Source organism: Pipistrellus kuhlii, unplaced genomic scaffold (genome assembly GCF_014108245.1).
Source record: "Pipistrellus kuhlii isolate mPipKuh1 unplaced genomic scaffold, mPipKuh1.p scaffold_m20_p_4, whole genome shotgun sequence".
NCBI lineage: Eukaryota > Metazoa > Chordata > Mammalia > Chiroptera > Vespertilionidae > Pipistrellus > Pipistrellus kuhlii.
The window spans coordinates 85,155,707-85,173,946 of NW_023425540.1; the positions used below are offsets into that span (position 1 = coordinate 85,155,707).

General features: G+C 38.7%; 1 protein-coding gene and 1 long non-coding RNA gene across 2 annotated transcripts in view; both read right to left on the reverse strand.

The window, feature by feature from the left end:
- Positions 1-4,760: 4,760 nt before the first annotated feature.
- Positions 4,761-18,240, reverse strand: part of CUNH16orf72 (chromosome unknown C16orf72 homolog) — a 28,155-nt gene continuing 14,675 nt past the window's right edge. The window contains exon 4 of the mRNA XM_036410736.2: positions 4,761-7,169. Coding sequence (XP_036266629.1) covers positions 6,925-7,169 — 245 coding nt within the window. The 3' untranslated portion in view covers positions 4,761-6,924. The remainder of the gene's footprint in view (positions 7,170-18,240) is intronic.
- On the reverse strand, positions 10,538-16,027 carry LOC118703625. The gene is made up of 2 exons (XR_004983111.2): positions 15,669-16,027; positions 10,538-15,324 (listed from the first exon to the last, which is right to left on the reverse strand). It is a non-coding gene; the product is annotated as an uncharacterized LOC118703625 (long non-coding RNA).

Consider the following 18,240-nt stretch of genomic DNA (forward strand, 5'->3'; position numbering starts at 1 on the left):
ATCCCCATTGTGGGGCATGCAGAAGGCAGCCAATGAATGTTTCTATCGTTGGTGGTTTTTTTTCTCTCTCCCTCTCCCTTCCTCTTAAATCAATTTTATATATATATTGGTTGTGGAAGCAATGCAGTTCACATACATGTGAGTGCTTACCTCGTGCCAGCCACCATCATCCTGGGCTTCATTATCTCGACACCCATCCAAGGCAGGCAGGGGCTCACCTACACTGCATCAACCCCGAAGTCCTGCTCTGGAGTCTGTTAGGGCCCATGAAGAATATAGGGACTTTTCATAAAAACCTACAAAATTTTTCCAGGTCACCTTTTACCTACTCACTCACTCACTCACTCAATGTCCAAGTACCTACACAGGACAAGGTGCTGCCTTCCTGAGAGCCAGGTCTCCAAACTGGTTGTGGAAGCAATGCAGTTCACATACAGCATACTGTAATGTTTTAAATATAAACAGAGGTAAGCGGATGGAAGGACTTAGACACTGGTATTACTTATGGTGGAGGTGTCTCTCTTCACATGAGGTCATGATGGGAAGTATTTCTGTGGATCACAGTACAAGCCATTAAGCAACACTGAAATGGGCAAGAAATAAGCCATAATATAAAGAATGTAATTGAGTTAGCAAACAGTTCTGTGTTTGTGTTAACTAGGAACCCTCAAACAACAAACCAAAACTGCTCGGCAGTCATCAATTTCTAGACGCATCATGAAACCAACACTGCCACTGTGGTTACGACACCACCTTAAAAAAGAAAGATGGGGAGAGTCTTAGCTGGTCTGGCTCAGCTGACAGAGCGTTGGCCTGTGAAATGAAGGGTCCTGGGTTGTGGGTATTATCCCAAGTAGGAGATAGCCAATCAATGATTTTCTCTCATTTATGTTTCTCTCTCTCCCTCGCTGAAATCAATTAAAAAAATATATAAAACAAGACTTTTGAAACTCTCGAAGCAGTACCATGCTGCTCAGAAAACACACTTACCAGACTTAAAAGGAAGTAATGTTACAGCCCTCACTAATGGTGTACAATTGTGCTAACAGGGGGCTGCATCAAAGCCCTGTACAGCACACACCAAACGCCTCAACTTTGGTTCACAAGGCACGGCACCCTGACCTCCTGAGCATTAAGCACTAAGGTTAGGCTGCCTATAGTTGCTGGTCTGTGGCATCTCCTTGGCAGGCATTCAACCTGTCTGAAAAATAGGATCTTACATGTGGACAAGCTCTCACAGCACACAAATGTCACTGTGTATTTGGTACCTACCCTTCCCCTTCAACTGCACCAAAACAAGGTGAAATCAGTCTGCTTTCAAGACTGGAACTTCCAAATTCCCATCAACCAGAATGACACCACTACAGTGTATCATTATCCAAAACTAAATTATCACTGATCAATCATCATATTTTAATGGCTGCATATATGAAAAACTTATAAACATAGAAAGTGATTTGGAAGATTGCTCTCCAAAACTAGTCAGTTTTTACCTGTGAGGAAGGTGAAGAAAGACAAGTTATAAAAAGACTAATAAACATTTTTTTTTTAACAGAAATTCATGTGTTAATTTGTTCCGCAATTCCAGAGTCCTCAAGGGCTCCACTGAAGGCAGGCAGATTACAAATGTAGATATTATTCATGGAATCCAGATCACTAAACTGCATGTCACTTTTTCTTAACATTATATCTATTTCACAGATGATGAAACTGAGCCCAGGTTCCCATAGATACAAGTAATTAAGTCAGCATTCAAATCCACATAATTCCAAGCAAAGGTTCTCTCTCCACAAGGGGGCAAAAAACAAATGAAAATGTAAGCTCCTTTCTGCCTGCAAGTAGTATAGATAGCCAATCTTGGCTAAGACATAAGGACAAAGGCACACTTGTCACCACCTTGTTCATAGAAGTATTTACTGTTTATTGCAGAAAGTACTTTGGGAGGGCTTATCAATGTCTTAAATTTGAATTTCTTTAAGCCAGCAATTTTACTTACAGAAATATATACTATAGGAACCTAAGAAAACTGGGTTGCCTGGCCAGCGTGGCTCAGTGGTTGAGCATGGACCTATGATCCAGGTGACTGTTCCATTCCCAGTCAGGTCACATGCCTGCATTGCAGGCTCCATCCCCAGAGTGGAATATGCAGGCGGCAGCTAACCAATGATTCTCTCATCATTGATGTTTCTCTCTCTCCCCCTCTCCCCTTTCCTCTCTGAAATCAATAAAAATATACTTTTAAAGAAACTATAATAGAATAATAACTGCTGTGCAGTATTATAATAATTATGAAAAACTGTGGTTCCCACTAAGGGCCACCCATATAATGAAGTACTATTAGATCATAAAGCATTACCACATACACTGAGTGGCCAGATTATGATCTCTGAACACATAATCTGGCCACTCTGTGCGTGTATACACACACACACGGATCGGTGCATGAATTTGTACATGGGTGGGGTCCAGTCTGCCTGGCCAGGGGAAGGGGACATGGGCAGTTGGCCAGCCTGCCTGCTGGTCGAACTCCTGGTTGAGAGGACAATTTGCAGTATTAGCCTTTTATTATATAATATATAGTATATACACTGAGTGGCCAGATCATTGTGTTCAGAGATCATAATAATCTGGCCACTCAATGTATATTCTCATGCAGAAAGATATGCATACACTATAACCAATTGTGTGGCTTAATTTTTGCAGATTTAGATGTTCTTTAAATCATTAATTCAATATAAATAAAATGAGGGGGCATCAGAAACTTGGAATAGCATCAATGCAATTTCCCAGTTTTGCTGAGGGCTATAAGTTGGTGTTGAATACTCAAAACACTTTCTTGTCACAGGCTGCTATCTGCTGAACTTAAGAGAACATGCGTGTCCCATCACAGAAAATAAAGCCATGTCAAAGGCATCAGTCCAACTTAACAGGCATCTTCAAACTGCGGCCCGCAGAGGAGTCTGATCCGGCCAGCCAGGTTTTTTGGGCAGTGAGCGCAGCCGAGGTGTTACAGTAGGAATTAGTTCATATAGTCCGGCCCTCCAGCTCTCTGAGGGACCGTGATCTGGCCCCCACTTTAAAAAGTTTGAGGACCCCTGGTCCAACACATGGAATATCAATCAAAATATTGTCCCTATTAAAACATCACATACCTCAGAAACATTCTAATGTGGAGTCTGGAAGGTCATCTGAACTGATCGAAGTTTTAACAACTTTCAAAAGGGGTGGGGGAGAGCAGGCACTATAAACATCAGATCAGTATAATATTCTTAAATTAATAAATCTTGTTTAAATTTAATAAACATGGGGTTTGCCCTAGCCAGTTTGGGTAAGTGGATAGAACATCAGTCTGAGGATCAAAGGATTCCAGGTTCCATTCTGGTCAAGAGCAGGTACCTTGATTGGATACTCCTACCCTGTCCAGGACCTAGTAGGAACTCATGAAGGAGGCAACCGATGTGTTTCTCTGACATCAATGTTTCTGTGTTTCCCTCTTCCACTCTCCCTAAAGATCAATGGAAAAATTTCCCCAGGTGAAGATGAATAAATAAAACATTAAAATAATAAAGCTAACAAGGATTTTTGACCTTGTTTGCAGGGACCTCCCAAGTCACTCCATTCTTAGAGGACAGAATGTATTTCTGAAGATTCCCAACTTCATCACTAGACACATAAGGAATCAACCTAATAGACAAAGTGACAGTTGTATGAAATAGAATGCAATGAGATTTACTAACAGTCACTACATGCCTCAAACAATCTAGGCAGTAATCATGCCAAAAATTGAAGGATTTGTCTTGTTTTCTAAAATTAACTGTGCTGTCCATATCCCTAACGGCCCCATTCCCAAATCACCTCTTGGTATCTTGCACCTTCATTGCACTTGGGTTAGCTCACCCTCATGTTCAGACCTTGGCCATGCCTTTGCTATATAGAGAGCTTGCCCAACTTTTACTGCTGTAGGGAAACCTTAAGACCCAAAGCAGTAATTACTCAAGTTGAGTGAGCTCCAATAGCCCTTAGGGAAAAAAATGTAGGCTGGTTTTTGTTTTGTTTTAAAGCCTGGACTTCATTTTATTACAAAGAGCTATTCAGATGTTATGAGCACAACAAAACTGCAGACAAGCCCCATGGTTTTTTGTTGTTGTTTTTTTAATATTTATTCATTGAATGATTTAAGGTGTGTACCACTACTCCAGTTAACCACATTGAAGAATTTGACTGCAGGTCTTCAGATTCAGCCAAATGTTTCCATTAATTCCGCTCTATAAAATAGCAGACATTATAATTAAGGTTTTAATGCTTTCAGCCATGCTCAGAACACTGCAGTATAAGGATGACTTCAACCCACTCATGCCAACTTAGGATGCAAGGAACAGAACTAATGAGCTATATAATGCCTAAAAGAATCTGATAATTTATCTCAAGATGAAGAGATTCTGTTCCCCAAAAGCAAAGTGTTAAGTTTTAAAATTCAGCCTACAATTGTTCTCAAGAGACTGGGGGGAAGGAAAAAAAAATCATCATTTTAAAAGTACCACACATATATGAATCTTCCATGGTTTGTTTTATATCTAAATGGTACAAAGAAAGGCTTTAAAAATCTAGCAGTCAGAACTAACTTTTCCTAAAATAAATAATTTCCTTTCTAACCTAGGTCTCGGGGTTAGTCTGTGCTCAGGTGGCACAGGCGAAAGCAAAGGAATAGAAACAGAGGGAGTTAAAGGTGATTAAATACAATGGAAAAAAGTAACAAATGCTAAAGTTTTCAAAAAGTTTAATGGAGCCAATAAGGCATATAAATTGTGTTCTGGCAGACAAGACCTGCTTTCTCTTACCAAAGAAAATGGCACATATTTTATCAAAATTTGACAATCAAGAGTAAAGGGTACTGAGATTAAGCGTCAGAGCACCAACTAAAACAAAAACCCCCCCAAAATTGTCACTCAACTTGGAAAGAGGAACTAGAACCAAGGCATAAAGGGGATATTAAATATTCGTTCCTCAATCTCAGAAAAATCCTTTAGGAGTAGGAGTTCTGGCCACATCTGAGCAACTTACCACACCACCAGACCCCAACTCCAGAATCTAAATTTACAATGACAGAAAAACACAGATATCTCCAACTGCATTTCTTTGTATAGTCCCAAGGGCAGCTTGAAAGTATTGGTAATACAGAGGTTTATCCATTTTAGGTAAAATGAGAGATTGCTATAATTCTTCCTGCTATAATATTAAAACAAAAATAATCCACTTTTGCCAAAATTTAGAAATACTTCTTTCATTTCTAGTTTTAGCATGGAATTGGCTTTTTTAAATAAAAGGTTTTATATATAATGAATACAGAACTCCAGTTCACACATTTCTAACATTCCGTTCACATCCCACCCAGTCGATGAATATTATGGATGACTTAGCAAAGTTTCTTCACATAAAGATATTATTAAATGGCTGAAGAAAATGCAAACTTTAACAAAGTGCTGTGAGTAAATTACTGGAAAAACCCCTACACTGGATTTGCAATGGTCTTTTAAGGATAAAAAGAAGTAACTGATACTGGACTACAAAATTGCAAGGAAACATTTTTTCACTGTCCTACTTGATATATATTATATAATAATATGGTAGAATAAATTACAGTACCTGACAGGCTGACATCAGTTCTTCATCTAAAAAAAGACTATCATTCAGTTCGAGATAGTAAAAATGAATATGAAACATGCTCTAAAACATTGTAGCTACAAGAGGTCTTATATTTTCTCAAAAGAGGAATCTAATGAGAACTTTTATTTGGGTCTACCTAACATCTAGAGAACCTCCATGCGATTCCTTCTTTTCCAGAATGAGATTCCAAACTGCCCTTTTGAGGAGAGGGATTAGAGTTGGGTTTTGCTATTTAAATTGTAATCACATTGTAAGCAGATCAAGACCTATTTTAACCTGCCACCCATTCTAATGGAAACTGCACAATGTAGGGCACTCATAAAAAATGTAAAACAGGAAAGAAAGGCTGGAATACCTACACTCCCACCATCCATTTCCCTTCTCATAAATATTATACCAAAAAGGAAGCCCACTCTCAAAGTTCATGACCTCTCTACTTTGGGTCACCTTGAGTGCAGTCTACATGTTTCCATTTACCATTAAGAACAAGTACTGGAAGCAGTACTTGTCTTAAAACTGGAGTTTAAGCCTAAAGGGTTCATTCAACTGGGGGCGATTAAAATATTGCTACTTTTAGAGCACTAACACACACAAAGTGAATCCAATAAAGTTCTGTGTATTGATTCAATATTAATTATTAACTGCATGACCATCATAGCACCTCTTTACATCACAATCACCAGAATTAGCAACTGCTTTGAAAACTGAAAACAGGGCACAGTCCAAAAATGAGAAGTTGCACACTGTTACTACATAGAAATCAGGTGCATGGTACAGTGCTGCTGTGCAAAAATGGAAGCCTGCAGATTTGACAAGGAAGCCAAATCGTGTTTTAGATAATTTTAGGAACCTGGCAATACTGTTGAAGCAAAATACTCAACACAGCAGGAAATGGAGAGAGAAGAAAAAAAAAGCATCCTATAACCAAATAAACATCTGATATTTCCTTTCCCTTTGAGAATAAATACAGTTAAGGTCACTTTTAGCCTTGGAACGGATATATGTTTGCCTATGATGATCTTGCTAACTACACAATATCTGATGTCCTCTGCTAGGATTATAGTTTTAAGAAAGCCATGGTTACAAGAGGCATCTACTGTAAAGACCTAGAACTTCCTTTTATGGCAACCACTATAGAATTCACTTGTCTTAGAAACAGTGAACAAGGGAAGATGGCCTCATGTTTCCTTTGCAATAATAGTATATGTTGAGGATCAAGTGGCTTTCAAGCAGCATGGTGGGTGTGAAAATGTTTTCAGTTTAGATCATTCTGTTGCGTTTATGGGTTGGTGAGTCTGTAATGACATCGCCACACTGGGCTGAGGTACGCTTTCTAGTTCCACCATTGTCCAAGTGGAGTGCCATTTCTTCTGATATGAAAGTGTTCAAATCGACATCATGGAGTCCATTTCTCCTTCGACTAGCATTCGATCCACTGCTTACATGTGTAGGAGAGCCTGGGGTACTCGAACGCACGCTTATACTAGCCATTGCACCACTAAGACCTAGGAAGAAGAAAAAAGGTTTTAGAGTTGCTCAATCATTCAACCCTCTTGAAAGCAACCCACTTTACTTTCAATGTTGTCATAGTGTCAAAGGATGTCTGCCTATTTTTTTTTTTTTTATTTTTTTTTTTGTAAGGGGTCCCCAGAGAGCAAAGCTTTATTCTGGAAAAAGAAATTGTTTGGCTTTTCACATGAGACGTTTTATTGGTAATGCTACCAATATTTATAATATTGGTAAGTACCAACTATTGGAAGCTTATATAGCAAGCGCCATGCTAGGTGTACAAACAGATCATGAATTCCTCCCTGTACTGTATATGCAATTTATAGCAGACGACAGAAGGCACTTGTTTTAAACAATTTCAGTTATTGAAAGTCACCATTCCACGCCGAAAGCAGTTTAGCTCAGTGGTCGGCCTGCAGACTGAAAGGTCCCCGGCTTTGATTCTAGTCAAGGCTATGTACCTTGGTTGCGGACACATCCCCAGTAGGGGTGTGCAAGAAGCAGCTGATAGATGTTTCTCTCTCATCAATGTTTCTAACTCTCTCTATCCCTCTCTCGTCCTCTCTGTAAAAAAATTTTTAAAAAAAGTCTCCATTTCAACAGATCCCTCTCTCTGGTGTGTCTGTGGATATGAAAGGGTGACGGTGTGTGTGTACATGCACAAAGGGGGAACAAGCAATCATTCCAAGCTTGAGTGGGCTTTCAACATCCCCTTCTAGATGAAGCATCTTTATAATTTGTCATCCAAAACAGTACACTATTAAACCCAAAAAACAGGTCCCTGCTATAAATTTTGCTGGGACATAAAGTCCTAAATGAGCCTTCCCTGGCCCGCCAGCATGGCTTTAGTGGTTGAGCATCAACCTATGAACCAGGTCACAGTTCAATTCCCAGTCAGATCCCTAGTAGGGGGTGAGCAGGAGGCAGCAGATGGATGATTCTCTCTCATCATTGATGTTTCTCTCTCTCTCTCCCTTCCTCTCTGAAATCAATAAAAACATATTTTAAAAAACAAGTCTGCCCTGGACAACATGGGCTGCCTGATTACTCAAGTTCTGGACTCTATTTGTTAGATACTCCCTTAGGACAACCTAACTCATTATCATCTATAATCCTTTAGAGAGTGGGGAAGGGCAAGAGAACCATAAAACATCCTGCTGTTTTGCTTGCACAGTGAGTTATTAAATCCAGAAAAAACTCAACACTCATTGCTGAACACTCAATGCCTTCCTCTCTTGAACGGTTGAGGCAAACATGTTCTACTCAAAATATTTAGGATAAACCTGTAAAAGGCATGAGTGAGACAAGAAAACATAAACCACAGCATTGAATTTAAAAACCTAACACCATTGACAGTGGGTATTTCTTCTCATGAATTTCCCCTTATGCTATTCTAGCATCACCATGGGATTTTGTTGTTGCTTGATTAAACTTCTATAACATGATCTAGTATAATCAATGTTTCCAAAGAGTTAAGACTTAAAATAAGCTTACAGGTTGGCTTCATTCTAATTTTATGATTTGTAAATATGATTTAAATGTGAATATTAAGTTCAAAAAGAATTCTCTACTTCCTACCACTTCAAATCCATTAAATGCCCTGACATTGTTCCCACTATACAAGTACTGTGGATACTTTCAAGCCCACAGCCTCAACCACCTTCCATATGCTAAGCATATTTCTGAAGTTCACACCTCTTCTAAAAGGCTCTAACCAACCTGCCCCTCACTGCTCTCCCTGTAGACAACACATCCAACCCTTCCCACTGATGGCCAGAAGAAATTTGATCATGTCCCTTTTAAGCTCTAAACATCATTCCAAGGCTAGCACCTATTAAGAAAATAAAGTACAAGCACTAATATTGGAGCACTTACTGTGTCCAGCACTACACTAAGTACTTTTCAATTTCATCCTCAAAATAACCCTGATACCTGTATTGTTTCCATTTTGTAGATGAAATACCAAGATTAAGTGAGCCACCCAAGGACACACAGCTAAATAAAGCAAGAACTGAGACATAACCTCAAGTAGATTCCATATTCCTATTCACTGTTATAAAATATTTTAGAGTGAAGTGACTTTAGGGTCTAGGGCCTGGCCTGCCTTAGGCCCCATCTCTTTGAAGTTACTCTCCTTTCCTAACTTCCTCTCCCCCCATAAGACTGAATGGTGCCTGCCTATACCCAAGAATTTGCAATTCCTACAATGACTGGGCCTGTACCTATCTTCCAACATCTGCTTCCCACTGATTAACTAGTTAGTAATAATAGAAAAGGAGCAAAAGGGAAGCCAGACATTACAGGCATGTCATTTGGACCATGGAAGCCTAGCCGAGCCCCTCTCCTATCTGGTCTCAAACCTCCCTTCTGAGGGGTTCTTCCCTGGTTTTCCCACCTCTCCTATTTATAGTCTCTTGTGGACTCCTCTTCCCTCAAACTTAACATTTGCAAAAGGAACTGTACTCCTCCTTTCCCCGCCCACACAGGCTAATTTAAAAAAATAAAAGGAGGGAAAGCAGCATTTCAGGCTCATTTTCTAGAATAGTACAGTACCACCATATCATCATTCAACTCTTCCTAAATTGTCTTTTCAACTCTAGCTAATTAATTTAATACAGTGCCTGGCACATAACATTGACTGAATTCTGAAAAATAATGATGTTTCAGAGTCTTATCCAATATTCTAAAATTCAAAGCTGTTAATGTTTATTCACTTCTCCAACACCAGAAAATAACTCAAGTAGCCCTCTTCACTTAAAGCTTTGCCATCAATTAAAAATTCAATTATTCCCAAATTACTGGCATTTTTTAAAGTTCCTCACCAATTCTGTAAACTCTGAGAGCTGTGTCTGTAACCTCATTCCTCACAACATACTACTAAAAGATGTACAAATACTCTAAACAATAACCATCATACTTGCTCCATAATGCAGAAGGTTCTAAGGTAATTATACTGCAAATTTTGGACCTTCAGCAATAAACTACTTCAGTAATTCAACTCAAAATATGCTTTGAAACCACACACACAAAAGAAATCGACCCCACCCCAATGCTCAGTTCCATGGCAGTATGATTTAACACCTAAGGCTCATAAGTCACTCCATCAGAAGTGAACAGGCACATTCTCCATGAAAAATATGAGCGTAAATATCAATTTGAAAATTTCCCAGTAACATGCACAAAATCCATCTTTTTCTGTTGGGTGTTTGACTTGGGTTTAGAGTGACAGCTAAAGTAAAATCACAATGTGCAACATTACCTACTCTCAGCAGTGAGATTTCTTTTCAAAGTTTAACTAATCTTCCCCAAAAAGACTTTTCAAGTGTCAAAAAATAAATAAAAAAAATTAACAACCAAAAAAATGTGTATTTTAAACAGCCCAAATTTTATTTAATAAACCAATGACAGCTACTAGAAGATGCTTTAGAAACCTTAAGCTTAGAAAGCTAAGCCACATGAACAATCAGGCCTATACAAGTACAGAGAATCCAGACATGCTTCAGAACTAAAAATGAAGTTGCATAGCCCAAGGGCATACAACCAACAAAAACACACTTTTTCAAATGGGCTATGGGAATATCAATTGACAAAAAGCAATAGAACAAGTAGTATGATTAGACAGAAAAGTCTAAATTGCCTAATACAAGATAAACTTTATCAGTTTCAAAGTTTCTGCATCCATTTTAAATGATTAGTGAAGAAATGAGGGAGAAAAATTAGAATTTAATCATACTTTGAAAAGAAAGCTCCCACTGGAGCTAAAACAAAGTTACAAGTCCAGGTTACAGGAATCTAGGTTACATGGTAAATTGTTAAAAGCAGCATATTAACTATTATTTTCATATCAAGTTCATGCTTCGAATAATAAGAAAATCCTGTTTTGAGAATTACATGTGATTCCAGCTTACCAACACATAGTTAGGTCACATATAGGCAGTGAAAGAGCAAATACAAAACCAATCCACCTCCTTCCTCCACCAGCAGCCCCTGGCCTGGAAGCCAGGTCTACACACTCTATTTGCTTACCACACCCCACACCCAGCCCTGTGAGGGCTAGCCCTGAAAGAGAAGGCAGACGGTTATTACTATTGATTTACTCAGCAAGACAGGTTCAGGACCCTCTGCAGATCTGCTCCACCAGTTTTCTCGCCTCCAGCAGAAAGGGGGGGATTTGAAATCTCCACAACTAGAACAAAGTGGTTAACATCCTAACTGAACTCTAAGAAACTGCTATTCATGCATTTGAAATGAATTGCACTATTCAAATGGTAGCCCTCTCTTTTCACAAAGTTGTGTTCAGAGGCTTTAAGCAAAAAGCACTGTGTGTAAGTGTGGTGGGGAGTTCAATCATTGAAAAAGAAATTCTACTAGGAAGATTTTGGTAATTTGAAGTAGACCACTCCCCACCCAATCTGGAAATTTTAATACTGAACTTTTATTGAAGCAAAGCACACTAAATCAAATCAATTACAAAGATACATGTGTCACACCAAGAAAACATTTTCAGTTATGCTGACAGCCCAAAATGCTTTCAATTTTTCAAAGACAGTTTCAATGCCATGGGAAAATGCTCATGTTAAAATGAAAAAAAGCAAGATACAGTACCACATATGCAGTATGATCTCAACTATGAAATAATTTTAATATTTATACATTGGGGAAAAAAAACTGGATAAAAATGCACCAAACATTTAACTGCTGTTATCTTTATATAGTTGGATAACAAGATACTGAATATTTACTTTTCGGAAATTTTCCAATTTTCCAAGAAATCAGTATTAATAAATCAGAAAACTAGCAAAAAAATAATAAATGCAATTGTTAAGTCCCTTCATTAACTACCAATGATTTTTTTAAAAAGTTCTAGGTGAATAAACTGGCTTTGAGGCATGGCTACATGAATTCCTTCATCTATATGGACTCCTTTTTCACCTTAATAGGGAAAAAAGGCCATCAAAATTTTATTGCAAGTTCAAACAATTTTGTACCATTGATGTTGGAAGCTTTAGTTAAGTCCTATACCCCCAGAAAGTTCAGCAGCTTATATCTAACATTAACATACAGAAAATGCCAACTTTTCATCAAAAATTTAAATACTATCTTGCCTTAATTTTTCTTATTCTCAGAGGCTGGTCTGAACAAAGGGCATTAGTTTAGAAATTCCAGCCTTAAGAGAAATTTTAAAAAATATCCTTTGAAATAATTGATCTTAAGCAATTAAGAAATGATATGGCTTTGGTGCATTAATCTCATATCTTGATTTCCAAGTAAGTCCTTAAACATTTCACTGTTAAGTAACGCTTGACAGCTCTGCTATTCAAGAAGATACAGATTACAACATTCAAGCATTTATTAAGAACCTACAGTTCCACACACATTGTGCTAGAAGTGTGGGTAAGAGGAAAAAACGGGGACTTTGAAAGGTGGATGTACAGAAATCCCCCACAGGTCAGTTCCAAATAATCCTCTGCAACAGACAGTTCTAAGGAGTTCCTTTTATAACATTCCATCAGTTTAAGAATAGTCAATCTAAATTTTTGTGCTCAACTGTCAAAGTTTGTGTCTAAATATTTAGCTTTACAAATGGAAGGGATGAAGAGTGATAGGGAAGGGGGAGAGACAGAGAACCAAGCACAATTACTTAAATTTCTTCTGAAATGTACCAGACAGACCTCAATTGTTTAAGACAGTGGTCGGCAAATTCATCAGTCAACATAGTGGCAAACCGTGGCTGGAGAGCTGACCACTGGTCTAAGAAATTTTAAGAGGAAGATTTATTAACTTCTATTATCACTCTAGCGCACCCAGGCCAAACAATAAAAAAATAACAAAAGCTGTAAAACCTGTGCTCAATGAGAAAGACAATCCTGTTGTGGTTCAGGCTGCCCAGATTAAATTTTCCATAAATTCTAGGGGAAAAGTGTTTTACTCAGTTTGAGTAACAAATTAAGAATTTACCTTACATTTTTTTCTAGGAACAAATTCCTAGCTGACCTTAAATTCCTGAAAACAATTTCTAACAATTACATTTTTCTTATAGGCCCTATACCCAGTTTTCTACAGATTCAGGGATTTGTCAAATAATTTAATGATTTGTGAGAATAAGGATCTCCACAACCTCCCGAGACTTTGTTAGGCCAAAAGGGAGAAAACAGAATCGGAGCCTACTAACTCCTAAAGTGTTGGCACTGTCCATCTTATTGCCTGAGTTTATAAACTTCAAACTGTCTAATGATATTCTATTAGGCTAGAAATTCCTTGAGATTACTTGATTCTCCTTTGTATCACCCTGCTCCTATCACTAGCCTCTCTAATATAGTGCTTGCTATTTACTGTGTTTAGTAATTGTTGGGCAACAGGAAAGGCTACAGGATAATATAGACTTTATTTTTTAAATGACTACAACCTTCCACAGAAGGACTTTAATTGCAAAAATTAGAATTTTCTAACACTGCATCCACACACACACACAAAACCAGAAACATAACAAAAAAAAGCTTTCAATTTCAATACTCACTAAATAGGTAAATTGTTATTTCTTAAAACAAAACAACAAACACTTTACTTTTGTTTTCCTTTTTCAAATTCTCCAGTGTTGTATTAAAGACTAGACTACCTATGTTTGCCTAAGTCCTTTCCAGCACTTACATTGTATTTTTAAAACTTGTTTTAAACAAAATAAACTTGAAATTGGACAAGGTAACATTTTAAAACCAAATGCCACTTAATAGCAATAGTTCCCACCAGACAGGAAACTCTCTGTGCTAGAGGCCTTTGAGTTTGAACTGATGAATTTTACGAAGGGTTAACCCAGGCCCAGTAGGATTAGTTCCTAGTACAGCAATAGAGATTACCAAAATGACTTTTGGAACTAAAACAATGTGCCTCTGATTTTCCTAGAACAGTCTGAACCAGGGCCAGAAACCTACAAAGACCACCTATGAGATTATTTAAATGAAAGCAAGGCTTTGAATAAAGTTTGAGTGAATTCTGCCTTGGCATCCTGCTTCCTCTTCCATCTAGGTCTCCATCTTCTCCCTATATGAACACATGTCCCATTCTTACTCTGGACCGTTATAACATCTAAATCCCATGATGACAAACAGAACTCAGAATAAAGACTAGATTTCAATTTAAGGCTTTTCCAGACACACCACTAGCTTGGACTAGCCAACTCAGAATCTCTCTCTCCATACAATAGAAAGAGAACATCGCCAACCTCACTGGTTTATATCAACATGAAAGAAGCTCAAGGTCTTAGCCAGTAATTTAATTAACATTAAGTTGTAAGTTATTCCTGTCCTTCTGGAGTGATTTCTGAAAATTTAAAAAGCCACCCTTAATAGAAAGGGAGGGGAAAAAGTACTCTCGAAGGCCACTGGAACTCTAATTTTGCATTCAGGGACAGTGAGAGCACTCATAGGACTTAGAACCAACCAGAGGTCCGGCTCCTAAGTCAAAGAACACTTACACAGTGAGGTGGAAAGGTAGGTACTTTGCATAGTTTCTCACTTACTACATCACCTTATTAACGAAGTATAACACCTTTTACAACAAAGGAGGAGACTGCCTTGTAGTGGCTAACAATCTTGCCCAAGGTCATACTGGTAAAGTATTCTGTATACAAAGTTTAAATGGTCACAGATCTTCAAGCCTACTTGTCCACATTTCCTTATGGGGCAAACACCAAAAGATACAAAATTCATGTATTTCCTGATGTCCTTAGAAAAGTAAGCCTGGAGACCTATCCCATCCCATCCCCTAGTCCTACCAAGGGGAGGGAGTAGAGAAACCCCAAATGTTCAAACTTAGAGGCACAGCGGTTAGGAGCCTTCATTTAGATATTCAGATAGATCTAGAATATCTATTTTACTACTTACTGATTGCTTCCATTTTATCCAAATAAACCTTTCTTCACTGATAAAATGGCAATGACTCAAGGTAAGAGTGAAAATTGAAGGAGACCCTCCTTATCAGCAGGGTGCTGATACCAAGTAAACACTAAAAGTATAGTTCTTATTATGAGTCATCCTCAGGGCCCACTCCACGTCTTGGTTGTTCTAATTTAGGTTTACTTTGTAGCACTCCTAAGGTACACCAGTTAGTGTACACTTATCGTAGTCATCTAGGGAACTGTATCCTTAACTCTTTCTAAAGCAGTGGTTCTCAACCTTTCTAATGCCTCAACCCTCTAATGTAGTTCCTCATGTTTTGGTGACCCCCAACCATAAAATTATTTTTGTTGCTACTTCATAACTGTAATTTTGCTACTGTTAATGAATCGTAATGTAAATATCTGTGTTTTTGGATGGTCTTAGGCGACCCTTCTGCTGTAGAGCCTAACACCATCGGAAAACACAGATATTTACATTACGATTCGTAACAGTAGCAAAATTAGTTATGAAGTAGCAACAAAAATAATTTTATGGTTGGGGGTCACCACAACATGAGGAACTGTATTAGAAGGTCACGGCATTAGAAAGGTTGAGAACCACTGTAAAGGTTCTTTGCCCACACTGTGTTGTACCCATTTACCTAACAGGCCTCTGAACACATTACACCCAGAACACATCTACACCATGTTCTGTTAAAGGCAGAAGCTGTGAGAGAAGGCCCTTTTCCTAAGGTAGTTCTGTCTACTGGAAGGAAGAGCCACGGAAACAATTCATACTGATGAGCAGAGATAATGTCAGGGAAAGATTGAGAAAATGAGGACTGACAGAAAGCAGTCATAAAAGAGACTTTTAATCAATCTGAAAGGATAAACAGCACAGGGAAAATTTCAAAAAAGAGAATGGAAAAGACAAAAAAAGAAAATGGAGGTAAGTCTTTAATAGATCAAACAGTGTGACTAAAGTACCTGACCCAAGGTTATGACCAAGTCATAAGGCCCTTGCAATGCCACGCTGAGTTCTGACTTCACTCTATAGGCCAGTGGTCAGCAAACCACTGCTCACGAGCCCAAAAGGCTCTTTGGCCCCTTGAGGGTGGCTCTTCCACAAAATAATACGTGCGGGTGTGTAGGTACAATGCGATTAAAGGAGTACCCTAATTAACAACAATGTACCTATCTATATAGTTTAAGTTTAAAAAATTTGGCTCTCAAAAGAAATTTCAATCATACTGTTGATATTTGGCTCTGTTGACTAATGAGTTTGCCAACCATTGTTATAGGCCTTAGGAAAACAAAGGTTATTTTTTCAGTAAAGAGATCCAAAAGATACACTCCCAGTGTCCCCAGGAAAGACGGACTGGCAAATGGGTCAATTCAGGACTGGGAAATAAGAGCAGGAAGATTATTCCTAGAGCCCAGGTCTCACTCCTCCAGAGAGCCTTTTCTGAATCCATAGCCAGGCTGCCCCAGAATATCTTACACATAACGGGCTTCAGACATTAAATCACAACGGCGTTGGCCTCAATAGAAAAGCAATCATTCCATTCATTTATACATGCCCAGAGACTTCATAAAATCTACATATACACACTTGCTATATGGTTAAATGAGGAAAAGACATATTTGCTGTGGCTGGGGCAGAAAGGATGAGTCCAATTTGAAATCTGTGAGATAAATGCTTGTGGGACACCTGTGGAAATGTCCACCAGAAGACAATGGGGCACATTATATTTGGCAGTAAGGAGGGTCTAAACTGGAAGTATAAATCTTGAAAATTAAGATTGAGAGAGCATGAGGAAAAGTCTGAGCCTGAGAAGGAAAAAGGATGACTAAAAGAGGGACAATGAGAAAGGTAAAGAGAGAGAGGAAGAGAGGGGAAGAGGGGGAGAAAGGGAAAGGGAAAGGAGAGGGGGGGGGAAAGAAGGGGGGAAGGAGAGGGAGAGGGAGAGGGAGAGGGAGAGGGAGAGGGAGAGGGAGAGGGAGAGGGAGAGGGAGGGAGGGAGGGAGGGAGAGAGAGAGAGAGAGAGAGAGAGAGAGAGAGAGACATATCAATGATGAGAATCGTTGGTGGGCTGCCTCCAGCACATCCCCTACTGGGGATGAGCCCACAACCCAGGCACGTGCCCCCTTGGTCAGAATCGAACCCAGGACTCTTCAGTCTGCAGGCCAACACTCTCTTATTAACTGAGCCAAACCAGCTAGGGTGACTTTTTTTTTATTGAAACTGTTAGGTAACCATTAACTGACGCACTTGATTTAAACTGTATAAAGTCTAAAGCTGATGAAGGTATTGATCAGAGGGATCTCATCCTCAATGTCTACATGAAGTACTCTACAAATATCTTACATCTTTGCCATTTTCTTTGAATAAAGAGCATACTTTAGGTATATTTGGGTGCATTTGGTACAAGTGAGAATTTAGAAGCTGATAAAGAAAAAACTAGCCATGACCGGTTTGGCTCAGTGGATAGAGTCGGCCTGGGTCCCAGATTCAATTCCAGTCAAAGGCATGTACCTTGGTTGTGGACAAATCCCCAGTAGGAGGTGTCAAGAGGCAGCTGACTGATGTCTCTCTCTCATCGAATTTCTAACACACTATCCCTCTCCATGCTCTCTGTTAAAAATCAATTAAAAATTTTTTTAAAAGATTATCCGAGAGAGAGAGAGAGAGAGAGAGAGAGAGAGAGAGAGAGAGAGAGAAAAGAAAAAACTAGAAAGCTAATTGTCCTCTGGTAAAAATGGATAGGACATGAGATGTGAATCAATGTGACCCACACTCATGTTTGCTTTGATTATAAACTCAAGAAATCTGCCTCAATATACCAGTTGTCTTTTTTTTTTTAACCTATGCCTCCTCTTGCATTCCAAACTTCATGAAGTTAAATTCTTCCTTCAATTGTAGAACTCCAAGAAGTTCAATTTGACCTCACAATTCATGTATTTGGCTAAGCAAATTATATGCAAAACTGAATTCTGACAAGTATGTGCCCCAATTAAGATGCTTCAAAACATTTTAAAAGATCATCTGAACAATTTTCACTTCAATTTACAGACTATTCAATAAAACAGATCACGAGTCGTTACAAAGTTAGTCATTGAGCTGTATATACAATTTACTTAACAATACCCTACACCAATGGTCAGCAAACTGCAGCTGTGGCTCGAGAGCCACA